A 27756-nucleotide genomic window follows, 5' to 3' on the forward strand; every position below is an offset into this window, starting at 1 on the left:
CTTGTCAGGACTCGGAGGGGATAAAAAACGGTCCCATGTCTGCCTCCCAGAGAGATAGGCAGGTGGGAGAAGGCCTCATGGTAGCACCTCACAAGCTTCCTTGCTATCCGTTGGGTATCAAAGAGTTCTGCCAAGACTCAATTATAGCTGTGGTTCGAGTCCAGGGAATTAGGAGGGGTCATACATTAGGATTTGGGGAGTCACTCAAGATGAAGGCAGGACTGCCAATAGAAAGGGAAATCCTGAACCATATGTAAATGTGTTGAGGTACTGAACATTTGGGGAATGACAGCAAGGAGGACAGGTTGGAGGACAGCCAAAGACTGAGCCTCAAAGAAACCAAAGTTTTTGCATAAAGGTAGAGAGGTAATGGCCTGGAAATGGTAGTGTAGGGGAAGATGGAAAGACCTTACAACCTTCATAAAAAATAACTCAGAATGGATCATAGACCATAACATAAAATGCAAAGTTTATAAAACTTCTACAAGGTAACATAGGAAGAACTCTACATGACTGTAGGATTTTAGATGCAATACCAAAAGCAAGATCCATGAAAGAATTGCATGAGACACCTAGTTTCTCTGAGTGACAAAAAATGTATCAAGAGATCTACAGACTAGGATGCAGGGAGTATGCATACCGAGGGCAAAGGTCTAGATACCCAGGGCCTGGAAACAGGCTGGCATGTCAGCAACACTGACATCAGCCAAAGGCCTTGTTTCTCCCCAGCTTTCTCAGCCTAGCTGGCCAGATTCTATACCAGACTCCTTAAAGGGGAGAAGGAAATAGGCTCCAGGACTAGCCAGGTGTATCTCTTATTACTTTAAGCATTTAAACACAAAAAATCTGTAATATTGTAATTGGTTATCACTTGTTAGTTCATTAAAATAATCAATTCTGTTTCTGTTTAAAGTGAGTGCTACATTGAATAAAATCTGAATTAAACTTCATTATAGGTATCTATTGATATCTGATTATTTTACACATAGAAGCATGAATAATGTTTAAAATACAACTTCAGTTGATTCAGCCTTGATTGTAATTAAGAACTCTGTGAAGAGGAGAAGTGGTGTCTATGGTTTGGATCCCCAATAGCTGCTTAGTTGCAGAGTCCCAGTCTTGACCCAATTCAAGCCGTTGGCAGATAGATGGATATTGCCCTTCGGTTCTTCTTACCCACTCACTTGCTTTCTTTATTTCTTCAAAAGCCCAGGGAATATTTCTAGATTAAAAAGAAATGTTTCCATCAATTTCAGAATATAATTACATACGAAATATAACGTGGTACGAAATGCAGCACATTAGATCTGACAAAATAATTCTGTCAAAAATTAAGATATTTAATCAAAGCAATTCTAACATTTTATGAAAGTTCTACCTACCAGACTGACATGGTGCTTTTAACTTATTCGATACATTTTTTAATGTTTATTCTTTTTTTTTTTTTAATGTTTATTCATTTTTGAGAGACAGAGAGCAAGCAGGGGTGGGACAGAGAGAGAGGGAGACACAGAATCCAAAGCAGGCTCCAGGCTCTGAGCTGTCAGCACAAGGCCCAAACTGAGGCCCGCACTCACAAACCGGGAGATCATGACCTGAGCTGAAGTCGGACCTTAACCGACTGAGCCACCCAGGTGCTCCTTATTCAATACAGTTTTAAGTATATTATACCCATCACTTTCCAGCTTCCAAATGCTTCACAGACTTCCTGGCTGCCTCCAGGACAATTCAAGCTTCCTCCAGCCTATGTGTATTTGTCTTTTTTTGTCCCTTTTCATTTTTCTTGATCTAAATCCATCCATTCTTCAAGCAGAAACTCAATACTATTTTACAAACCAGGCTTCTATTTCTCTCGCCTTTTTACTGTACCAGGAATTCTCAATTTGATTAGTTAGCCATTTTCCTAGGTATTTTCCTAAGACCCATGAAACCGTCATATTTAATTACCATACAAACCAGGAACAACGTACTACTAAATTGTGCATTACATAAAAACTTCCAGTTTGTGTCCATAAAATGCTGTCGAATATTCAAGAATGTCAAATATTCAAGTCTATTCAAGACTCAGAAAAATTCTGAGATTTTTTCATTAGTATTAGCTACTTCCTCATTGGTTTGGTCACCTGCTAGAATTCATTAGCAAACAAGTCGTAACATATACTAAAGTTAAAAAAAAATTCTATGGGCAGGGGGACTAAAAATTTGGAAAATTCTCCATCTTCCTGGTTTTTTTCCCTGTGAACTGGGAAAGAGCCATTAGTATAGTGGGTGGCTAAGAGCTAGTTTCAAAGCCTGACTCTGAAATCACACAATGTTGGCTATGTGATATGGTGCAGCTTTCATTCAACACTGAAAGCCTCAGTTTCCTCAATTATGATAATAATATGAGATCCTAGGAGGTTTGTTGTGGGGATTAACAAAACACATGGCTCAATAGTCCCTGGCCCAGAGTAGGTAATCAATAAATGTTAGCTGAATATCATGATGACATGAACATATAAATGGCAAGCACGATCAAACAGATTTGTTTGCCAGTAATCATTAGTCTACTTATAGTTACTAACTACTGAAAGCAACAAAACTAGTTTTATTTATTAAGAAAAATTTTTTTTAATGTTTATTCATTTTTTTGAGAGAGAGAGACACACACACACACAGAGCACGAGTGGGGGAGGAGCAGAGAGAGGGGGAGACACAGAATCTGAAGCAGGCTCCACGCTCTGAGCTGTCAGCACAGAGCCCAACACAGGGCTCAAACTCAAGAAACCTGAGCCAAAGTCAGATGTTTAGCCAACTGAGTCACCCAGGTGCTCCAAAACTAGTTTTAAATATTCTCACTAATTCAAGTGGCCTTCCTTTAATCCAGCTGGCCTGTAAACTTTTGACTGACCATCCCGCTAGCATGGATCTTAAATAAACGTTATAAAAACTCCCAAAAAACAGGTTTGATTATTTATTTTAATTTCATCTGTAAATATGTATCTCTAAGAGACAAGAACTTTTTCTTACACATGACATTAAAATAGCTATAAATAATTCTTTAATATCACAAAACATTCAGGTACTGTTAAAATCTCCTTAATTGTCTCTCTTTTAAAAAAAGGTGTGTTATTTTTTTTTTAAACATTTATTCATTTTTGAGAGACAGAGAGAGACAGAGTGCTAGCAGGGGAAGGGCAAAGTGAGAGGGAGACACAGAATCTAAAGCAGGCTCCAGGTCTGAGCTGGCAACACAGAGCCCAACACAAGGCTTGAACTCAGGAACTGCAAGATCATGACCTGAGCCGAAGTCAGATGCTTAACTGACTGCATCACCCAGGCACCCCTCTTTCTCTCTTTTTAAAATAATACGGGTTTTGTTCAAATCAGGATCCAAACAAGGTCTCACATTGCCTTTGGGGCATGTGTCCTGTAACTTATAGCTTCCACCCCTTGCCTTTTTTCTTTTGCCATTTATTTCCTCACACTCCAGACGCTGCTGATTGCAGTCCATGGTATAATTTAACATGTTTAATACCTCTTCCCTGGTACATGGACTTTATTATGCAAAATATCTACATAGTTTCAAAGTCAAAAAGGTAAAACAAGATATAGTAGGAAGAACGTAGCTTGTCTCCTCCCCCTTTCCTTATAGATAGTATTTTTATAAATTTTGCTAGTTTTCCCACTTATCTTGCCTTTTAAAAATTTTTTTTTTCAACGTTTATTTATTTTTGGGACAGAGAGAGACAGAGCATGAACGGGGGAGGGGCAGAGAGAGAGAGGAAGACACAGAATCGGAAACAGGCTCCAGGCTCTGAGCCATCAGCCCAGAGCCCGACGCGGGGCTCGAACTCACGGACCGCGAGATCGTGACCTGGCTGAAGTCGGACGCTTAACCAACTGCGCCACCCAGGCGCCCCTATCTTGCCTTTTTAAAAAGGCATAAGCAAATTATACATGTATGTACGTGTGTTATGTGCATGTATGTATATTCTGTGTATATACACACACATACGGGGTGACCATTTGCATGGGGTATGGACGAAGTTTTGGGAAGTAAGGAAAGTATTCACATGGAGGCTCAAGGCCTCTTGTGGTGCCTGAGGTCAGCCCAAGGGCTAGAAGCCAGGGTCCCAGAACTGTCTCTCTCCACTCTGTCACATTATGGCATAAAACTTCCAAGTGGTCACAGAATTCTAAATTTAAACCCAGTCTTCATGAAGTTGTATTTGCCAAGGCAGGACTTTAAAACATATTTTATTTGACAGTTTGCTAGTTTCATTTATACTTTTTAAATACTTAGACAGATAGTATGTGGGTTTCCATCTATATTCTTGTGCCAGGCCCGCAACTGTTGGGAACAGGACTGGTCCTAACAATCGTATTGCAGATTTTCCAAAAGCACATTTAGTCAATATACCATAGTGAAAAGAACACTAAACCAGGAGCCATAGATCTGACCTCCAGTATAAGCTACACTTAACTCTCTGAGCCCTGGGTTTTCCTGGAACCCAAGAGGCAAAAACACTGTGTCTGCCCTGTCAATGACAGAATAGTGCAGGCAAGATACTCCCTGTGAATAAATTCTCTTTGTTCTTACAATTCCATGTAGCTGCTTGTAAAATTTAGTCAAGAAATGGTTAGAAATATAAATGAGTTACTTAATGCGATAATTAAAGTCACCTGGAAATGGAAGCATCATCCAACTTCATCAGTGATTTGAAGACTATTCCCTTTTGTTCCAACTTGGTACGAAGAAACTGCAGTACTAGAAATGTGGCGATCAGGTCCAGGAGACGCTCGCTTCCTTTTATACCTGAAAGTGGAAAACTCTTTTGTATCTGTTGTAAATTCTGCATCTCAAACCGTGCCCATTTATGAAAGCGCTATGAAATAATACATTAGCAAACCATAAACCATGGTACATTAGCAGATCATAAATTAGCCTGCTATGTAAATAACAAAAGAGGATGAATGAAACAAGCACCATAGCACCCTGACCATTGTTAGGAAGCAGTTATAGCCACAGCTCCAATCCTTTGCCATCTTTAATAACCAGAGATGCATGAAGTTGGTGAAAGAAATTCAGTTCTTAGGCTCCTGCTACAAATACCTCAGAGGAGTAAACTAAATATACAACAGATGAACAATTGATATGGCTGGCTAAGTCGGTATATCAAATTATTTCTAGTGATTAGTACCACTGAAATAAATTTCTAGGCCTAAGATGGAGCCACTACTGCCCGGGGTGTCATGACAGTGAACCAAAGCTTTTGTGTCCCTGTAAAAACTCCCCTTGATCAGAAACAAAAAAGGTATATCCAGTCAGCCAATCCCCCAACACCAAGCCAACCTGGATGCGATACTCACTACCCTGTTCCTTGACTTTTCTGAATAAGGCCAGAAAGGCAACCCTAGTCAATCAATATAAGCCAAGTACTTCTTCCTTCCTTCTTCCCACTTGCCTCTTTCTATAAAAGCTTGCAGCCCAGTCCCCTTACTTTGTAGTTCTCTGGACTCTTGAAGGTAGAGAGTACCAGCTTCAGGAAATGTAAAATAAATATTTTTTAGATCATCCAAATTATTCTGATTATTTTAACACTACTACAGATAACAAGTGTTATTTACCCAAACCAAGAAATTTTACTATAAAATACAATTGAAAATGAATGTTTTTATATAGTGAGCCAGAAAATAAGAACCCATTTTAATTTTCTAAATGCAAATCATGTATTTGAAATCACTTGATACAAAAATTAGACTTCAAGTATTGTTATTTTTTCAATCTCACATTTCATGAAACTAAACTTTTTTTTAAATCTTTATTTATTTTTGACACAGAGAGAGACAGAGCATGAGTGGGGGAGGGGCAGAGAGAGAGGGAGACACAGAATCTGAAGCAGGCTCCAGGCTCTGAGCTGTCAGCACAGAGCCTGACGTGGGGCTTGAACTCAAGGACTGTGAGAGTCTGACGTGGGGCTTGAACTCACAAACTGAAATCATGACCTGAGCCGAAGTCGGATGCTCAACTGACTGAGCCACCCAGGTGCCCCGAAACTAAACTTTTTTTTTTTTTTTAATTTATTTTTCAACGTTTATTTATTTTTGGGACAGAGAGAGAGTATGAACGGGGGAGGGGCAGAGAGAGAGGAAGACACAGAATCGGAAACAGGCTCCAGGCTCTGAGCCATCAGCCCAGAGCCCGACGCGGGGCTCGAACTCACGGACTGCGAGATCATGACCTGGCTGAAGTCGGACGCTTAACCGACTGCGCCACCCAGGTGCCCCGCGAAACTAAACTTTTAACATCTATCTTGAGTGGGTTCAGAACAAGCCACCCCAGAACATGCTACTTTTGGATGTGGATAATCTTGAGCTGAAGGCAATCAAGATCCAGCGAACTCACAAAAAGCTTTTTACCTCCCACCTAACGGCCTAAAGAAATTAGAAAGGAGGCTTATATCAGGAAGAGAGCTATTACCAGAGACTAGTTTTTCACATAAGAGACTAACCTACATGGTAAGTCAACATTTGTTTATCAAGCACCTTCCTGTGAATCATCCCTGCCCCTCCCCCACTTGCCCAGACCCCTCTCCATTTCCTCAGCTCAGTGCCTGGCTGCCTGTGAGTCTCCCATCTTTGTGGGACTCCCTTTTGTACAGGTATATATGTGTGTGTACATAATTAAAATGGTTGGTTTTTCTCTTGTTAATTTTTTATCATAGGGTGTCTCAGCCAAGAACCTAGAAGGGGGTAAGGAAAGTTATTTTCCTCCCCTGCAATCTTCCTCATCATTAGAGTTCACAGTGAGTTGTGTGCGAGTTTCCCAGGTAAATTATCTGTATTTCCATCTTAGATTTTGATACGTAGCCCTGTTAGCATCACTACAACATAGCCACTTAATGTTTTTTTATTATGAAATCTTTTAAGCATACAGAAAAGAGAACTGTGTAGCTTGTCAACTTTTATCATTTTCCCACATCTGCTTCAAATTCCTCTCTTTTCTTTAGAAGAAATAACATATTATAAAATTGAAGCCATCTTAGATATGTCCTCCAACTCCCTGTTCCTCAGCTCCCCAGATTTTCAGACGTAAACACTATTTGGATCTTTCAATTTACATTCTCATGATGTACGCTCCTTTGGTTGTGGTGGTTGTTTTGCAAAGTTAGTTTCTACATATCATGTGTTCTTCCTTCCAAGTTCTTGCTTAATCAATTAAATGCACTTTTCTTCTTTTGTATATACCTTACATATGCATATGTTGTGTGTATGTATATATATATATGTGTATATATATATATATGTATACTTTGTATATACCTTACCTATGCATATGTTGTCTTTTCTTCTGTCTACACATTTACAAAAAATTTTAATGTTTATTTTTTAATTTTTTAAATGTTTATTCAGTTTTGAGACACGGAGTGAGTGTGAGTGGGGGAGGGGCAGAGAGAGAGAGGGAGACACAGAATCCGAAGCAGGCTCCAGGTTCTGAGCTGTCAGCACAAAGCCCGATGCGGGGCTCAAACTCATGAACCATGAGATCATGACCTGAGCCAAAGTCAGCTGCTTAACCAACTGAGTCACCCAGTCCCTGTTTATTTTTGAGAGATAAGAAGAGTGAGCAGGGGAGGGGCAGAGAGAGGGAGACACAGAATCCAAAGCAGGCTCCAGGCTCTGAGCTGTCAGCACAGAGCCAGACGTGGGGATCGAACCCTGAGATCGTGACCTGAGCTGAAGTCAGACGTTTAACTGACTGAGACACTCAGGCTCCCCTATTTTGAATTTTTAGAGGAACCTCCATACTGTTTTCCAGAGGGGCTGCACCAGTTTGCATTCCCAACAACAGTGCAAAAGGGTTCCCCTTTCTCTGCATCCTTACCAACATCTATTGTTTCTTGGGTTGTTAAATTTTAGGCATTCTGACAGGTGTGAGGTGGTATCTCATTGTGGTTTTGATTTGTATTTCCCCGATGATGAGTGATGTCGAACATCTTTTCATGTGTCTGTTAGCCATCTGGATGTCTTCTTTGAAAAAGTGTCTCTTCATGTCTTCTGCCCATTTCTTCACTGGATTATTTGTTTTCTGGGTGCCGAGTTTGGTAAGTTCTTTATAATTTTGGACACTAACCCTTTATCCAATATGTTATTTGCAAATATCTTCTCCCGTTCTGTTGGTTGCCTTCTCCCGTTCTGTTGTTAGTTTTGTTGATTGTTTCCTTCGCTGTGCATTAGGTTTTTATTTTGATGAGGTCCCAATAGTTCATCTTTGCTTTTATTTCCCTTGCTTCCGGAGACATATCAAGTAGGAAACTGCTGTACCCAAGGTCAAAGATGTGCTGCCTGTTTTCTCCTGTATGATTTTGATGGTTTCCTGTCTCACACTTAAGTCTTTCATCCATTTTGAGTTTATATCTGCGTATGGTGTAAGAAAGCGTTCCAGTTTCATTCCTCTACATGTCACTGTCCCATTTTCCCAGCACCATTTGCTGGAGAGACTGTCTCTTTTCCATTGGGTACTCTTTCCTGCTTTGTCAAAGATTAGTTGGCCATATATTTGTTGGTCCATTTCTGGGTTCGCTATTCTATTCCAGTATTCTATGTATCTGTTTTTGTGCCAGTACAATACTATCTTGATAATTACAGCTTTATAATACAGCTTAAAGCCCAGAATTGTTATGCTTCCCACTTTGGTTTTCTTTTTCAACATAACTTTGGATATTCAGGGTCTTTTGTGGTTCCATAAAAATTTTAGGATTGTTTGTTCTAGCTTTGAGGAGAATGCCTGTGCAATTTTGATTGGGATTGCATTGAATGTGTAGATTGCTTTGGGTAGTATTGACATTTTAACAATATTTGTTCTTCCAATCCATGAGAATGGAATGCTTTTCCATTTCTTTTTGTCTTCAATTTTTTTCTTAATTTATTTTTTTGATTTACATTCAAGTTAGTTATCATATAGTGCAACAATGATTTCAGAAGTAGATTCCTTAATGCCCCTTGCCCATTTAGCCCATCCCCACTCCCACAATCCTTCCAGTAACCCTCTGTTCTCTATACTTAAGAGTCTCTTATGTTTTGTCTCCCTCGTTGTTTTTATATTAGTTTTGCTTCCCTTTCCTTATGTTCATCTGTTTTGTCTCTTAAAGTCCTCATATGAGTGAAGTCATATGATATTTGTCTTTCTCTGACTGACTAATTTCGCTTAGCATAATGCCCTCTAGTTCCATCCACCTAGTTGCAAATGGCAAGATTTCATTCTTTTTGATTCCCAAGTAATACTCCATTGTATATATACCACATCTTCTTTATCCATTCATCCATCAATGGACATTTGGGTTCTTTTCATACTTTGGCTATTGCTGATAGTGCTGCTATAAACACTGGGGTGCATGTGTTCCTTCTAAACAGCATACCTGTATCCCTTGTATAAATACCTAGTAGTGCAAATGCTGGGTCATAGGGTAGTTCTATTTTTAATTTTTTGAGGAACCTCCATCCTGTTTTCCAGAGTGGCTGCACCAGTTTGCATTCCCACCAGCAGTGCAAAAGAGATCCTCTTTCTCCGCATCCTCGCCAACATCTGTTGTTGCCAGAGTTGTTAATGTTAGCCATTCTGAGAGGGGTAAGGTGGTATCTCATTGTGGTTTCGATTTGTATTTCCCTGATGATGAGTGATGTTGAGCATTTTTTCATGTGTTGGTTTGCCATCTGGATGTCTTCTTTGGAGAAGTGTCTATTCACCTCTTTTGCCCATTTCTTCACTGGATTATTTGTTTTGGGGGTGTTTTGAGTTTGATAGGTTCTTTATAGATTTTGGATACTAACCCTTTATCTGATATGTCGATTGCAAATATCTTCTCCCATTCCGCCAGTTGTCTTATAGTTTTGCTGATTGTTTCCTTCGCTGTGCAGAAGCTTTTTATTTTAATGAGGTCCCAATAGCTCATTTTTGCTTTTGTTTCCCTTGCCTCTGGAGACGTGTTGAGTAAGAAGTTGCTGCAGCCCAGGCCAAAGAGGTTTTTACCTGCTTTCTCCTCAAGGATTTTGATGGCTTCCTGTCTTACATTTAGGTCTTTCATCCATTTTGAGTTTATTTTTGTGTATGGTGTAAGAAAATGTTCCAGTTTCATTCTTCTGCATGTCGCTGTTCAGTTTTCCCAGCATCACTTGCTGAAGAGACTGTCTTTATTCCATTGGATATTTTTTCCTGCTTTATCAAAGATTAGTTGGCTCTATGTTTGTGGGTCCATTTCTGGGTTTTCTATTCTGTTCCACTGATCTGAGTGTCTATTTTTATGCCAGTACCATAATGTCTTGATGATTACAGCTTTGTAATGCAGCTTGAAGTGCAATATTCTTCGATTTTTTTCATAAGCTTTCTATAGTTTTCAGCATACAGATCATTTACCTCTTTGATTAGGTTTATTTCTAGGTATCTTATGGTTTTTTGGTACAATTGTAAATGGGATTGATTCCTTGATATCTTTTTATGCTGCCTCATTATTGATGTATAGAAATGCAGGGGCGCCTGGGTGGCGCAGTCGGTTAAGCGTCCGACTTCAGCCAGGTCACGATCTCGCGATCCGTGAGTTCGAGCCCCGTGTCGGGCTCTGGGCTGATGCCTGTTTCCAATTCTGTGTCTCCCTCTCTCTCTGCCCCTCCCCCGTTCATGCTCTGTCTCTCTCTGTCCCAAAAATAAATAAACGTTGAAAAAAAAATTAACAAAAAAAAAAAAAAAAAAGAAATGCAACCTATTTCTGTACATTGATTTTATATCCTACGATGTTGCTGAATTCATGTATCAGCTCTAGCAGTTTTTTAGTGGAGTCTTTAGGGTTTTCCATGTAGTATCATGTCGTCTGCCAATTTGTATGCCTTTTATTTCTTTTTGTTGACTGATTGCTGAGGCTAGGACTTCCAACACTATATTGAACAACAGGCATGAGAGTGGACATTGCTTCATTTTCCTGACCCTAGGGGGAAAGTCCTCAGGTTTTCCCCACTGAGGATGATATTAGCTATGGGCCATTCATATGTGCTTTTTATGATGTAAAGGCATGTTCCTTCTGTCCCTACTTTCTTGAGGGTTTTTATTAATAAAGGATGGTGTATTTTGTCAAATGCTTTTTCTGCAACTATTGAAAGGATTATGTGTTTCTTATCCTTTCTTTTATTAATGTGGTGTATCACATTGATTGATTTGCAAATATTGGACCAGCCCTACAGCCCAGGAATAAATTCCACTAGATCATGGTGGAAGGTTCTTTTGATATACTGTTGGATTCAATTTGCTAGTATCTTGTTGACAATTTTTGCATCCAGGTTTAACAGGGATATTGGCCTGTAGTTCTCCTTTTTTGTTGGGTCTTCATCTGCTTTGGGATCAAGGTAATGCTGACTTCATAGAATGAGTTTGGAAGCTTCCCTTCCATTTCTATTTTTTGGAACAGTTTGAGGAGAACAGGTATTAACTCTTCTTTAAATGTCTGGTAGATATCCCCTGGGAAGCCATCTGGCCCAGGACAATTTTTTTAATGTTTATTTTTGAGAGAGAGACAGAGCACAAGTTGGGGAGGGGCAGAGAGAGAGGAAGACACAGAATCTGAAGCAGGCTCCAGGCTCTGAGTTATCAGCAGAGAGCCCAATGCGGGGCTTGAACTCACAGACTGTGATCTATTCTGGAGAATGTTCCATGTGCACTTTAGAAGAATATGTATTCTGTTGCTTTAGGAGGAAATGTTCTGAATATATCTGTTAAGTCCATCTGGTACAGTATGTCATTCAGAGGCTTTGTTACCATGTTGATTTTCTGTCTAGATGATCTGTCCATTGTTGTAAGTGGAGTATTAAAGTCTCCTACAATAATGGTATTATTATCAATGGGTTTATGTTTGTGATTGATTGATTTATATATCTGGGTTATTCCAAGTCAGGGGCATAAATATTTACAATTGTTAGCTCTTCTTTAAAAAAAATTTTTTTTGATGTTTATTTGTTTTTGAGAGAGAGAGAGAGAGAGAGAGAGAGAGACAGAGCATGAGTGGGACAGGGGCAGAGAGAGGGGGACACAGAATCCGAAGCAGGCTCCAGGTTCTGAGCTGTCAGCACAGAACCCAACGTGGGGCTCGAAACCACGAGCCGTGAGATCATGACCTGAGCCAAACGAAGTTGGATGCTTAACCGACTGAGCCACCCAGGTGTCCCTACAATTGTTAGCTCTTCTTGATGGATAGAGCCCTTAATTATAATATAATGCTCTTCTTCATCTCTGTTTCCAAATCTAGTTTGTCTGATATAAGCATGGCCACTCTAGTTTTCTTTTGCCGTCCAGAAGCATGATAGATGATTCTCCATCCCCTCATTTTCAATCTGTAGGTGTCCTCAGGTCTAAAATGAGTCTCTTGTAGGCAGCATATAGATGTATCTTGTTTTTTATCCATTCTGACTCCTTTGTCTTTTGTTTGTGGCATTTAGTCCATTTACATTCAGAGTGATTACTGAAAGATATGAATTTAGTGCCATTGCGTTATCTGTAGATTGCATGTTTCTGGTGATGTTTTCTGGTCCTTTATAGTCGTTGCTGCTTTCCACTCTGACAGTCTCCCTTAGAATTTCTTGCAGGGCTGGTTTAGTGGTCATGAAATCCTTCAGTTTTTGTTTGTCTGGGAAAGTCTTTATCTCTCCTTCTATTCTGAATGACAGGCTTGCTGGATAAAGGCTTCTTGGCTGCATATTTTTCCTATTCAGCATATTGAATATTTCCTGCCACTCCCTTCTGGCCTGCCAAGGTTCAGTGGACAGGTCTGCTACTAACCTTATATGTATACTCTTGTAGGTTAAGGACCTTGTATCTCTAGCTGCTTTCAGAATTTTCTCTTTATCTTTGTATTTTGCAAGTTTCACTATGATATGTCATGGTGTTGACCTGTTACTGTTGATTTTGAAGGGAGTTCTCTGTGCCTGTTGGACTTAGATGCCTGTTTCCTTCCCCAGATTAGGGCAGTTCTCAGCTGTAATTTGTTCAAATAAACCTTGTTCCCCCTTTTCTCTCTCCTTCTTCTTGAACTCCTATGATATGGATATTGTTTTATTTCATGGACTCAGTTCTCTAATTCTCCCCTTGTGATCTAGCAATTTCCTTTCCCTTTTTTTTTCCAGCTTCATTATTTTCCACAAATTTATCTTCTATTTCACCTATTCTCTCCTCTGCTTCTTCAATCCTTGCTGTCACTGTATCTAGTTTATTTTGCATCTCAGCTATAGCGTTTTTAAATTCATCCTGACTAGTTCTTAGGTCTTTGATCTCTGCAGCAAGGCTTTCTCTGGTATCTTCTATGCTTTATGTTTTTTTCAAGTCCAGGTATTAGTCTTATGACTGTTGTTTTAAATTCTTGTTCAGATATATTGTTTATATCTGTTCTGAGCAATTCTTTGGCTGTGATTTCTTCTTGACTCTTCTTTTGGGGAGAATTGTTCCATCTTGTCATGTTGGCTAAGTTTCTGTCTTTTGCGTGTTTGAAAAGCATGTCTTGCAGCTGAGAGTACTACTATACTAAAACGGGTCATACACTGCCCAAGGCCTGGCACTTCAGTAGGTAAGTGTTTGTTGTGTGCACTCTGCTGTTGATTTTGCCAGACCTCATTTTCTTAATACAGGGAAAAAGAATTAAATAAAATTTTAAAATAAAACAACAAAACCAATCCATTATCTCACAAAGAAAATCAGCAGAGACAAAAGAAAATATGGGGACTGTTTAATTTAGTGTGTTCTTTTTTTTAAGCATTACATATAAAATCTTAAGCATTACATATAAAAATAGACTAATTTTTAAATGACATTAATAACAAGCAACATGTATCTCTATTAAAAACATCATAAATAATAAAGTTATAAAATGCCTAAATAGTATTATCAGAATCACTTAGAAAATAAATTAAGAGGGGGAAGGAAAGATAAAAGAGAAACAAAGAAGAGGATAAAAGGGAAAGTTTGGTAGAGAGATATAAAGCCAAATCAGAGAAAAAAATGAAACATCTTGCAACTATACCAGAGGAAAAAAGGCTGAAAAACACACATACAGAAAAATAACATGAGTAATATGGAGATATAAAAATTAGTATAGAGAAAACCCATAGGAAAGGTATATCCATAAAGAAAGCTTACCCACTGCCATCTGTGATGCCAGATGCCCTAGCTTTCTTCTTATTTCTGTGGCCGTTTCTTCTCAGTGTCTCCATTTCTGCTCAATGTCTTTGCTGGTTCCTATTCTGTCTGACTACTAACTATTGGCATGCCCAAGGACAGCCTTAAGCCCTCTTCTCTGTTCTAGCAACCCTCTTTCTTTAGGTGATGTCATACATGCCCATGGTCCATAGCTTTAAGTACTGATGGTTCTCCCAAAGTCTTTTTCAATTCTTACCTCTTTCTGAGCTCTAGCCTCATAGAACCAACTAGGTATTTCTTTCTAATGTCTGCTAGGAATCTCAAATTTTAAATGTCCAAAACATAACTCTATTAGTGTGTTTGTAGGCTCAATCTACAGTTGTTTTCCCTTCCCATGCTCATGCCTGAAAACTCTCTTTCACCTGTCCACATCTAATTCATCACCAAAGCCTGATGTTTCTTTTTCTTTTTAATTTTTCTTTTTGTTTATTACTTACTTTTGAGAGAGAGAGAGAGAGCAAGCGGGGGAAAGGCAGAGAGAGAGAGAGAGAGACAGAATCTCAAGCAGGCTCTGCACTGTCAGCACAGAGCCCAATGCAGGGCTTGAACTCACGAACCATGAGATCATGACCTGAGCCAAAGCTGGATGCTTAACCAACTGAGCCACCCAGGAGCCTTAAGCCTGATGTTTCTTGAGAATGAATTTCAAATCTTCTCAAGTATACACTTAAATTTTTAAAAAATTAAATGTATTTATAGGGTATAAATAACAAACACTCAAGTATGAATTGCCCATTTATGTATTATTTTTGTTTTAAAAGACTAGTAAAATATACATAACATAAAACTTACCATCTTAACCATTTTAAAGTATATAGTTCAGTGTTACTAACTACATTCACATTGTTGTGTTACGGTCACCACCATCTATCTCTGGAACCCTAACTCCCCCATCCCCTATTCCTCTCAGCCCCTAGTAACGACCATTCTACTTTCTGTTTCTGTGAAATTGACTATTCTTGGTATCTCGTATGGAATCATATGGAATCAAGTGGAATCATACAGTATTTGTCGTTTTGTGACTGGCTTGTTTCACTTAGCATCATGTTTTTGAGGCTCATCCATGTTATGGCATGGATTAGAATTCCTTCCTTTTTAAGGCTGAATGATATTCCATTGTATGTATATATCACATTTTCTTTATTCATTCACCCATTAATGAACATTTGGATTGCTTCCACTTTTTGGCTATTGCAAATAATCCTGTTATGAATATGTGTGTACAAATATTTCTGAGTCCCTTCTTTCAACTCTTTTGGTTATATACCCAGAAATGGAATTTGCTGAGTCATATGGTAATTCTATTTTTAATTTTTTGAAGAACCACTCTATTGTTTTCCCATAGCAGCTGTACCATTTTACATTGCCACCAACAGTGCACAGGGTTCCGATTTCTCTACATCCTTACCAATACTTGTTATTTTCTGTTTGTTTGTTTTTTATAGTAGTCACCCAACTACCCATTTTAAGAAACAGAATATAATCATTACCTTGAAAGTGTCTGTGAGTTATGTCCCAATCATATTCTCTCGTTCTCCCTCTTAGAAACTACCACTATGCTAATGTTTGTGTTTATCACTCAGTTCTATCACAAGGTTTGTACCTTGTTTATATGCTGTTTATATGTGTCTTTAGGCTAGTTTATAGTATGCCTTTCTCACAGTTTAAATTTTATTTATTTTTGGTGAAAAGGCATGGCTGATGTATGTAGTCTACTTTATTAATCTTTTCCTTTATGGCTTGTGCCTTTCTTTGCATTGAAAATTCCTCTCTGAATGATAAGTTAAGTACTTCCAAATGTTAACATCTGGAGAATTTAGGTGAAGGGTATATGAGAATTCTTTGTACTATATTTGAACTTTTCTGCAAGGCTAAAATCACTTAAAAATAAAAAGTTAAAAAAAAATTTTACCTGTCCTAAAATCAAAAAGATTCTTTCCAGTATTTTCTTCCAAAATTTTTGTTTGTTTTTTAATACTTAGGTTTTCAATCTATTTGGAATTTTTGAGTATGGTATGAGGTAAAGGGCCAAACTGTACTTTTTTCTTATTGTTTGGTTGTCCCATCACCATCGATTGAAAGTCCATCTTTTCACCCTTGATGGGTGTTCTTTTTTTTTTTTTTTTTTTAAATTATAGTCACCCTAGTGGGTATGAAGTAGTACATCACTATAGTTTTTATTTCCATTTCCCTGATGACTAATGAGGTTGAGCATATTTTCAGGTCTGTATTAGCCATTTGTATGTCTTCTTTGGAGAAATATCTATTCAAATCCTTTGCCTACTTTTTAATTGTACCATTTAGCTTTTTATTACTGAATTAAATGTTCTTCATATATTCTGGATACCAGTCCCTTATCAGATACGTGATTCGCAAACATTTTCTCCCATTCTTTGTGTTGTCTTTTAATTTTTCAGTTGCACACAAAATTTCAAAAAATTTTAATTGAGGCATACCTTACATATACAATTTTAAATTTGATCAAGTTTAGTTTGTCTATTTTTCTTTTGTGCTTTCAGTGTCAAGAGACCATTGCCTAATCAAAGGTCATGAAGATTTACTTCTGTTTTCTTCTAGGAGATGAATAGTTTTAACTTATATTTGGAAGAAAGAGATCCAATTTCACACTTTTGCTTCTTAGATATCCAGTTGTTCCAGTGCCAGGTGTTTGTGGAAAAGGATGTTCTTTCCCCTTGGATTGTCTTGACATCCTTGTCACACAACAACTGACCATAATGAAGAGGCTTATTTCTGGACTGTCAATTCTATTCCATTGATTCCATTCCATCTACCTTTATGCCATTACCACATTGTCTTGATTAATGCAGTTTTTCCTTAAATTTTGAAATTGAGAAGTGTTACTCCTCCTGTTTTTTGTTTTTTTCAAGATTGTTTTGGCCATTCCAGGTCTTCCATATGAATTTTAGGATCAGCTTGTCAATTTCGGCAAGAAAGTAATCTGAGATTTTGATAGGGAGTGGATTGAATCTGTAGATCATTTGGGGGAGTATTGCTATCTTAACAATATTAAGGCTTCCAATCCATGAACATGTGACATTCTTCCATTATTTAGATCTTTTAAAATTTCTTTCATTAATATCTTATAGTTTTCAGTGTACAAGTCTTGCATATCTTTTGCTCAATTTATTCCTAGGTATTTTATTGTTTTTGATGCTATTGCAATCTTTGTCATATTTTTAAATTAAATTATGTTAGTAAAATAAGCTGAAAAGTATTCTCATATTTTTCCTAAGATCTACAATATTTTGTATTAGGTTGGAATTATCTGTTCTTTGAATATTTGGTAGAAGAATGGGGTAAAATAATCTCAACCTAGTGTTGTTTTCTTTGTGAGAAGGTTTTAAACTAATTTCTTTAATCACTACAGAATTATTCAAGCTTTCTATTTTTTCTTTAGTTGGGTGTGGTAAATTTAATATTTTCTGAAAATTCACCTAAGTTTTAAGCTTTATTGGCATAAGGCTGTTCATAAGATCTTATTATTCTTTAAATCTCTCTACCACTTTTCATTAACTACCCTCTTTTATTCTTAATATTCTTTATAATGCCTTCTTTCTCTTTTTGTTCACTCATGCAAGAACTTTGTGATTATTATCAATCTTTTTAAAAACTTGACTTCTTTTGGGATTTTTTTGGTTTCTTTTGAGAGAGAGAGAGGGTATGTGTGGTTCTGTACAAATTTTAGGATTGTTTATTTCTGTGAAGAATGCCATTGGAGTTTTGATAAGGATTGCATTGAGTCTGTAGATTGCTTTGGGTAGTATGAACATTTAAGCAATATTCCAATCCATGAGCATGGAATAGCTTTCTATTTATTTGTGTCTACTTTAATTTCTTTCATCAGTATCTTATACTTTTTATGTATAAGTCTGTCACCTCCTTGGTTAAATTTATTCGTAGGTATTTTATTCTTTTTGAAACGTGTAAATCAGATTATTTTCTTAATTTCTTTTTCTGATAGTTCATTATTACCGCATAGGAACACAGCTGATTTTGTGTATTGATTTTGTATCCTGCAATTTTCCTTAATTTGTGTATTAGTTCTAATAGTTCTGTGGTGGAGTCTTTAGGGTTTTCTATATATACTATCATGTCAGTTTGCAAATAGTGATAGTTGTATTTCTTCCTTTCTGATTTGATGCCTTTTATTTCTCTTTCTTGCATTGGACCTCTTTCTGACTAGGACCTCCAATACTGTGTTGAATAAAAATGGGGATAGTGGACATCCTTGCCTAAGATCATTGGGCTCCTGATCTTAGAGGAAAAGCTTTCTGCTTTTCACTACTGAATATTATGTTAGCTGTGGGCCTGTCAAACATGGCTTTTATTAGGCTGAGAAACATTCCCTCTATACCCACTTTGTTGAGAATACTTTTTAACATAAGTGATAAAAAAGACTTGTCAAATGCTTTTTTTGTATCCACTGAGATGATCATATGATTTTTCTTATCCTTCATTTTGTTAATGTGGTATATAATGTTGATTAATTTGCAGATGTTGAATCATCCTTGCATCCCTGGAACAAATCCCACTTGATCATGATACTTTTAGCGAATTGTTGAACTTGAGTTTCTAATATTTTGTTGAGCATTTTTGCATCTGTAATCATCAGGAATATTGGCCTGTAATTTTCTTTTCTTGTAGTGTCCTTGTCTGGTTTTGGTATCAGGGTCATGCTGCAAATCTGATTAAGACTTCTTTTTTTTAAGTTTTAATTTTAATTCCAGTTAAGTTCCAAGAGTTTTTTGTTGATTATTTTGAATCGTCAACAATCATATCATCTGTAAACAAAGAAAATTTTAATTTCTTCCTTCCTGATCTGTAGATCTTTTACTTTCTGTTCTTGCCTTATTGCATTAGCAAGGACTTCTAGTACAATATTAAAAAGGAGTGGAGAGAGGGGAAATCTTTGTCTTGTACCTGATCTTGATGGAAAAGCTTCTATATTCTCACCATTTTGCATAATATTAGCTGTAAGTTTTTAATAGATAGTCTTTAGTTGAAGAGGTTCTCCTCTATTCATTGTTTACTGAGATTTTATTTATCTATTTATTTATTTAATTTATTTTTATTTAGATCCACGTTTTAGTTAACACATAGTGTAATAATGATTTCAGGGATAGAATTTAATGATTCATCACTTACATATAACACCCAGTGCCCTCCTTAATGCTCACCTCCCATTTTGCCCATCTCCCCACAATACCCCACCAGCAACCCTGTTTGTTTTTTGTATTTAAGAGTCTCTTATGGGGCGCCTGGGTGGCTCAGTCGGTTGAGCATCCGACTTTGGCTCAGGTCACGATCTGACCGTCCCTGAGTTCGAGCCCCGCGTCGGGCTCTGGGCTCATGGCTCAAAGCCTGGAAACTGCTTCCGATTCTGTGTCTCCTCTCTCTCTCTGCCCCTCCCCCATTCATGCTCTGTCTCTCTCTGTCTCAAAAATAAATAAACGTTAAAAAAAATTAAAAAAAAAGTCTCTTATGGTTTGCCTCCCTCTCTGTTTTTATTTTACTTTTGCTTCCCTTCCTCTAAGTTCATCTGTTTTGTATCTTAAATTCCACATATGAGTGAAATCATACGATATTTGTGTTTCTCTGACTGGCTTATTTTGCTTAGCATAACACACACTCTAGTTGCATCTGCATTGTTGCAAATGGTAAGATTTTATTCTTTCTGATTTCCAAGTAATATTCCATTGTACATGTATACCACATCTTCTTTATCCATTCATCAGTTGATGGACATTTGGGCTCTTTCAATACTTTGTTTACTGAGATTTTATAGCATGAATGAGTATTGGATCTTCTCAAATGCTTTTTCTGAATCTATTGGTATAATCATGTAATTTTTTTGTTTTTAGTTTGTTGATGTAATGGATCACATTGATAGATTTTCTAATGTTGAACCAGCCATGTGTACTTGTGATAAATCCCACTTGGTCATGTATATTGTTCTTTTTACACTTTTTTTGGGGCGCCTGGGTGGCGCAGTCGGTTAAGCATCCGACTTCAGCCAGGTCACGATCTCGCGGTCCGTGAGTTCGAGCCCCGCGTCAGGCTCTGGGCTGATGGCTCGGAGCCTGGAGCCTATTTCTGATTCTGTGTCTCCCTCTCTCTCTGCCCCTCCCCCGTTCATGCTCTGTCTCTCTCTGTCCCAAAAATAAATAAACGTTGAAAAAAAAAATAAAAAAAAAAAATAATAAAAAAAAAATAATAAAGACACTTTTGATAATGGTAGAGCCACAATATGGACGGAGCCTGGGCCTGTAAATGAAAACTTGGAGTGGAATTTTCCTGCTGACTACTATTTGACTGTGATATGTGCAAGAAAATAATCTTTGTGTTAAGCTACTGAAATTTTGGATTTTTAAAACAGAAGTTATTGTTACTTATGCTAATTAACTTACACAGGTAATACCCTAGTTAGTGGTAAAGATATGACTAGAAACTGGTCCTCTTGTTTCATTTGATGGTTAACAAATATAATTCCACTCATATGTAACTTACATAATTATCATATTAGTATACTAGTTTACAACAAAATTTACAACAGTTAAGAGCATGCCATTTAATTAATAGAAAAATGGTGACTTACCTAGAGATCTAATGCCTTTTTGTTCAAGAAAGCTGTTTAAAATATTTGTATTAAGGTTTAAAATAAATCCCAGTTCTGATGTAAGTTTCCAGAAGCCATCCTATGAAATAAAAAAGCAAATTTAAGCCACATTTTTGAAATTTAATCACATACATAAGAATTTATGTAATAAATAATGTTTCCAATTATTTAAATTCAGTTTATTAAGACATTTCTAAAATTTGTATTGTAAAAAATTTTTATTATAATTTTTATTATTTTTAAAATCAAAGTTCTTCAGGGGCGCCTGGGTGGCTCAGTCAGTTAAGCGTCTGACTTTGGCTCAGGTCATAATCTCACAGTTCATGGGGTTGAGCCCTGTGCTGACAGCTCCAAGAAGGGAGACTGCTTTGGATTCTGTGTCTCCCTCTCTCTCTGCCCCTTCCCTGCTCTGTCTGTCTTTGTCTCTCAACAATAAATAAAATATTAAAAAATGAAAAAAAAGTTTAAGTCAAAGTTCTTCATACACTAGTGACATAGTATTGTTAGGAATCTCAAAAACACTATGGACAGTATGTATCAGATGGCACTTATAAAAAGTCTGGAAAGAGACTCATGTGCAGGCATTTTAAAAAATGGTGTTATGAATTTTTTCTTCTAGTAATGCTTTGAACCAATGTTTCTCAAACTTTTAAGTAGCATGATTCCTTTTGTTCAATATTAAAAATGTGCCTTTATGAAGTCCAAAATATGAAAATGACAAATTTTTACTAAATATAAAATAGTTACGGTGAATATGCTCTTTAAAATGACCTTACTGTCCCCTGCCCACCCCAGCTAAGTCTCTACTTGAAAAAAAAATTTTTTTTAATGTTTATTCATTTTTGAGAGAGCCAGATAGACCATGAGCAGGGAAGGGGCAGAGAGAGAGGGTGACACAAAATCTAAAACAGGCTCTAGGCTCTGAGCTGTCAGCACAGAGCCTGACGCAGGGCTCGAACTCATGAGCCATGAGATCACGAACTCGGCTGAAGTCAGACGCTTAACCAACTGAGCCACCCAAACATCCCTAAGTCTCTACTTTTAAGGCTGATGTTTATTACATATTACGAGGTGGTCATAAGCCTGAACATGGGGATCTTGACCTTAAAGTATATCAACTTCAGATCCCAGAGGAGCTAATACAGAAAGCAGAAAGGTGGATGAGGTCATAGGCAGGTACACAGACTCTATGGCAATAATTTGAAAAATAACAGCACTGGTATGTGCCAACTAGTATTAAACTAGTCCTAGGTGCTTAGATTTTTTTTTTTTAATTTTTTTTCAACGTTTTTTTATTTATTTTTGGGACAGAGAGAGACAGAGCATGAACGGGGGAGGGGCAGAGAGAGAGGGAGACACAGAATCGGAAACAGGCTCCAGGCTCCGAGCCATCAGCCCAGAGCCTGACGCGGGGCTCGAACTCACGGACCGTGAGATCGTGACCTGGCTGAAGTCGGACGCTTAACCGACTGCGCCACCCAGGCGCCCCCCTAGGTGCTTAGATTTAAGAAAAACAATCTTTTTAGCCACTTCCTATGGAGAGACTATTACTATACCCACCTTGCAGATGAGATCACTGAGGTACAGAGAGGTTAAGTAACTTGTCCACAGTCAGACAACTAACAAGCAGCAGAGGCACCATGTAAGCTCTATTGGTCTGGCTCCAGGGCCCAGAGACAGCAGCATCTGCTGTACTGCTTCCTACACTACTTTCATGGACACTCTTCCAGGTAAAAAAAAAAAAAAAGCTGGACAGCTGTTATGATCATGTTTAAACCTCAAAACTACTCTATGAGGCAGACACTATTATTATCCCCAGTATATGGATGAAGAAACTGAGACTCAGAAAGGTTATCCGACTTGCCTCAAATCACAAAGTACTAACCGCGGCTCAAATTTAGTCTTACACTAAATCAAGTTGCGTTTCCACTTTACTAAACTACTTTACATTAAACCAAATAATTACAGATATGAGGCTGGGTCTTAGTACCAGCGCAGGAACTAAGTTTACTTAGTGTTTATTAGCTTCACAAATGGAATGATAAGCTCTCACACAGTCTTACATGTTGAGTGATATTCCTAAGACCATATGTGAAAACAATTAGAGTATACTTACAGCTCTCGTCCTCTACGTGAAAGTGGGAAATTTACATAATTGCAATTCACCTGTTCTAGAACCTAGGAAATCAAGGTCTTACCCCATGACCTGTTCAGGGATGATTAACTTTCAACTGAGGAATATTAACATTCACTTGCATGATATTCTAGCCTAACAGTTAAAACTAGATAGATAAATACCATTATCAAGCACACTGTATTTATTGTTGACTTTTTTTTGGAAAATTTTTCTCAATGGAAGAAGCAGTGTATTGATTTACATTCTGCCACAAGTCACTTACCTCACTATTGTGCTGATAAACGACCAGGTACTTTGAATAGCTCTGCTCTAAACTATGAAGCTAATTAACCACAGACTTAAGGAGAAATAAGACTAATACCTCAGTTTGTAGACTGAAGAGTTTGGTCCAAGGCACAAAATTCATCCAGCTTTGTTCATCCTTTTGTGCCTGAAAGCTTGCAGTAAAGGCACTTCCTGTTAGAACAGATTTTGCCAAACGACGTTTCTGAAATCTTGGTGTTTCAACATTTTTTGTTTCAGAAAAATGCCCATTACTTGAAGTAGATGATGAAATTATGGCACAAACATTTGCTGAAGAAGCCTCCAATTCTGTGTTAGCAAACAGATCTATCTGTGGCTTGTAAGCGGTGCTCGAATGAACTGAGGAATTTTGAAAATAAAGAGGAGAACCAGAAGGGTAATGAAAGTCAAACTCTCTGGATGGACCAGAGGAAGGAACTCTAGGAGGAGAGAAAAAAGTATTCGGCTGTGGGGGAGAGTCCAACTCAAGAGAATTGCTAGCACAATTGTCAGTCTTATGACCTTGATAACTGTCAGGTAGATCAACCTGTCCAAAGTTACATGAGTCACCTGAATAAGGAACACAAGCAAAGGAGCTCAAAGGCAGGAGAGACAGTCTGAAAGCGGTAGATGACTCAAGGGAAGAATCACTACAACTGTCAGTTTGAAGGTCTTGGTCATTCTCAGATGGACCAGACTGTTCAGAACTAGCAGGAGAAGCAAGACAAACCTTTGAACGATGTAAGTGGGAAGGACAGTGGAAACGAGAACCAATTACGGGCTCAACTTCCAAACAGGCTAACCTATGGGCAGCAGAAATACTGCAAGCACCCTCTTTTAGGAAAGGGTCACTTCTATATAATGGTTCAGTTCCTGTTTGCTTAAATGAATCCATCTGACTTATATCCGATGGCATTTCCACATCTTCACATGCGAAATTGAGTGTTAAAGATTTTTCTGATAGTGGGGAACTGAAGCAACCCTTTTCAAAATCTTCAAAATCTTCCAGCTTAGGTGATCCAAGTTTTCTGTTAGTCAAATGATGTCGCAGCTCTTCATTCCGTGTAGAGAATGCTGAAAGAGGCTGCCCGAAAGGGAAAAATGTAAGGGAAAACAGAATAAAATGAACATCCTTCCTAGTAGTTGACTTCCAAGCAGACAAGCAGCTGCTTATCCCAGAGCATTGAAAAGAGGAGATATTCAAGATAATTTAAGTACAATGTCCTTGTTTTGTAGATACAGAGTCTGAGATCTGGAGAGAACAGCAACAATAAATACATCAAATATCTTAGTTTCTCTTTGTTCTTAGCATCTTGGAATTTCAATATCCCTCATTTTATACAAGAGGAAACTGAGGACCAAAGAAGTGTCTTGTACAAGATTTTATAATAGCAGTATCATAATGTGTAAATTAGCCCTAAAATAAGCTGATAATTTGAAATAAATTATTCTAGTCTTTTATGCTGCTTTACAGCAATATTAGGAAACTGAGAAAACTGACAAAAATTTCGAAAGCTTTAAAGTAACTAAATGAATATATTTTTACACTAGACTTTGAATAACATGGAAAACAAAAGGGAATTAAGGATGCTATGTTACTACTATTATTTGAATGTTAAAGAGTCATTCCTAAAAAGTTGCATGTAAATAAAATCTAGTTTTATATGAATTACAAGTTTGAGATATTTTGGAAATAATTAGCCTGGCAGCACCTGGCTGGCTCAGGTGTAGAGCATGTGACTCTTTTTTTTTTTTTAAGTGTATTTATTTATTTTGAGAGAGAGAGGGAGACAGGGAGAGAGAGAGAGTGTGTGTGCATGAGCAGGGGAGGGAGAGAGGGATGGAGAAAGGGAGAGGGAGAGGGAGAGGGAGAAGGAGAGAGAGAGAGAGAGAGAGAGAGAGAGAGAGATCCCAAGCAGGCTCTGCACTGTCAGCACAGAGTCCTATGTGGGGCTTGAACCCATGAACTGTGAGCTCATGATCTGAGCTGAAGTCAAGAGCTGGACCTTAACTGACTGAGCCACTCAGGCACCCCAAGCATGTGCCTTTTGATCTCGGGGATGTAAATTTGAGCCCCATATTGGGTTTGGAGATTACTTAAAAATAAAATCTTAAAAAAAAATAATTAGCTTGTCATTTTACCAATGTAAAAGAGCTATTTTTAAAAAAGAGTAGTCCTTTCCCAAAGAATTTCCACAATGGTTATGCAATTTTGTACTCCCACCAGCAGCGCGTGGGAGTTACAGTTGTTCCACATCCTCACCACATCTAGTACTGTCAGTCCCTTTTAGGCCATGCTGGTGGGTATGTAAAGGTATTTCCCTGTGATTCCAACTTGCATATTCTGACGTACAGCATCTTTTCATATGCTTGTTTGCCATCTGTATACCTTCTCTGGTGAAGTGTCTGTTCAAATCCGTTCATTATTTTATTGGATTTTCTTATTATTGAATTTTAAGATTTCTTTCTATATTTTAGATAAGTCTTTGCCAGGTATGTTTTACAAATATTTTCTCACTGTCTGTGTGGTTTCCCCTTTCATTTGCTTAAAGGGGGTCTTCTGAAGAGTAAAAGTTTGTGTGTTTTTTTGGCTACATGCTCAGCACAGACCCCGATGTGGGGCTTGATCCTGTAACCCTGGGATCATGACCTGGACAGAAATCAAGAGTTAGACATTCAACTGATAGAGTTGAACCCAAAGAGCAAAAGTTTTGATTCTAGTGAAGTCCAATTCACCAATTTTTTACAGATTTTTTTTTAATTTAAGAAAACTTGGGGTGCCTGGGTGGCTCAGTTGGCTAAGTGTCTGACTCTTGGTTTTGACTCAGGTCATAATCTCACAGTTCGTGGGATCAAGCCCTGCATCAGGCTCTGTGCTGATGGCATGGAGCCTGCTTGGGACTGTCTCTCTCCCTCTCTATCTGCCCCCACCCTGGTCATGCTCCCTCTCTCTCAAAGCAAACAAACAAACAAACAAAAAACCCTAAAAAAATTAAGAAGCCTTTGTCCAACCCAAATTCACTAACATTTTTTCCTACTTTTTCTTCTAGATATTCTAGCACTGTTCAGTTGTTACATTCAAGTCTGCAATCCAATCAATTTTTGCACACAGTGTGAGCTGAGGGCAGAGGTTCATTTTTGCCTCATATATGGCTATCCAATTGTTCCAGAAACATTTGTTGGAAAAATCACCCTTTCCCATTGAATTACCTTGACACCTTCGTAGAAAATCAATTGACCTTATATATGTGGGTATATTTCTAGACTCTCTACTCTGTTCCAACTGTTACATGTTCCAGTGATGTTCCCATGGTACAGATGTCTATTTTACACCAATATCACACTCTCCTAATTACTGTAGCCTTATAAAATAGTAGTCTTGAAATCAGATAGTGTAAGGCCTCCAGCATTTTCTTCCTTTTCAAAGTTGTTTTGGCTAGCCGAGATCTGTTACCCTTACATAAAACGTTTGAAATTAGTGTGTCAGTTTCTTTTTTTTTTTCAGTGCCATTAACTTTATTTATTTTTTATCTTTTGAAATTAGTGTTTTTTCTTTTAATTTAAATCCAAGTTAGTAAACATATAATGTAACAATAACTTCAAGAATAGAATTTAGTAATTTGTCACTTACATATAACACCCAGTGCTCATCCCAACAAGTGTTCTCCTTAATGCCCCTTGCCCATTTAGCCCTTCCCTCCAACCCAACACCCGCCAGCAACCCTCAGTTTGTTCTCTGTATTTAAGAGTCTCTTATGGTTTGTCTCCGTCTCTGTTTTTATCTTATTTTTGCTTCTCTTCCATTATATTCATCTGTTTTGTATCTTAAATTCCACATATGAGTGAAATCATATATTTGTCTTTCTCTGACTTATTTCACTTAGCATAATACACTCTAGTTCCATCCACACTGTTGCAAATGGCAAGATTTCATTCTTTTCGATCACTGAGTACTATTTCATTATATATATAATATATAAATATAAATATATATATATATATATATATATATATATATATATATATATATATAAATGTATGTATACACACACACACACCCCACATCTTCTTTATCCATTCATCAGCCGATGGACATTTGGGCTCTTTCCATACTTTGGCTATTGTCGACAGTGCTGCTATAAACATTGGGGTGCATGTGCCCCTTTGAATCAGCATTTTTGTATCCTTTGAGAAAATACGTAGTAGTACAATTGCTGGGTCATAGGGTAGTTCTATTCTTAATGTTTTGAGGAACCTCCCTACTGTTTTAAGAGTGGCTGCACCACTTTGCATTCCCACCATCAGTGCAAAAGCGTTCCTCTTTCTCTGCATCCTTGCCAACATCTGTTGTTGCCTGAGGTGCTAATTTTAGCCATTCTGACAGGTGTGAGGTGGTAGCTCATTGTGGTTTTAATTTGTACTTCCCTGATGATGAGTGACATTGAGCATCTTTCATGTGTCGGTTGGCCATCTGGATCTTCTTTGGAA

The 27756-nt window shown here is 37.8% G+C and overlaps 1 protein-coding gene across 6 annotated transcripts in view; it reads right to left on the reverse strand.

The window, feature by feature from the left end:
* Positions 1 to 447: 447 nt before the first annotated feature.
* PARP4 (poly(ADP-ribose) polymerase family member 4) overlaps positions 448 to 27756 on the reverse strand; it is a 117058-nt gene continuing 89749 nt past the window's right edge. For all 6 annotated transcript variants that reach the window (XM_086715567.1, XM_086715564.1, XM_086715559.1 and 3 more), the window contains 4 exons: positions 23348 to 24352; positions 20829 to 20928; positions 4666 to 4798; positions 448 to 1222 (listed from right to left, as the gene is read on the reverse strand). In XM_086715567.1, the coding sequence (XP_086571693.1) occupies positions 1027 to 1222; positions 4666 to 4798; positions 20829 to 20928; positions 23348 to 24352 (1434 nt within the window). In that variant the 3' untranslated portion in view covers positions 448 to 1026. The remainder of the gene's footprint in view (positions 1223 to 4665; positions 4799 to 20828; positions 20929 to 23347; positions 24353 to 27756) is intronic.

The sequence above is a fragment of the Puma concolor genome, chromosome A1 (genome assembly GCF_028749965.1).
Source record: "Puma concolor isolate L17-30 chromosome A1, mPumCon1.1.hap2, whole genome shotgun sequence".
NCBI lineage: Eukaryota > Metazoa > Chordata > Mammalia > Carnivora > Felidae > Puma > Puma concolor.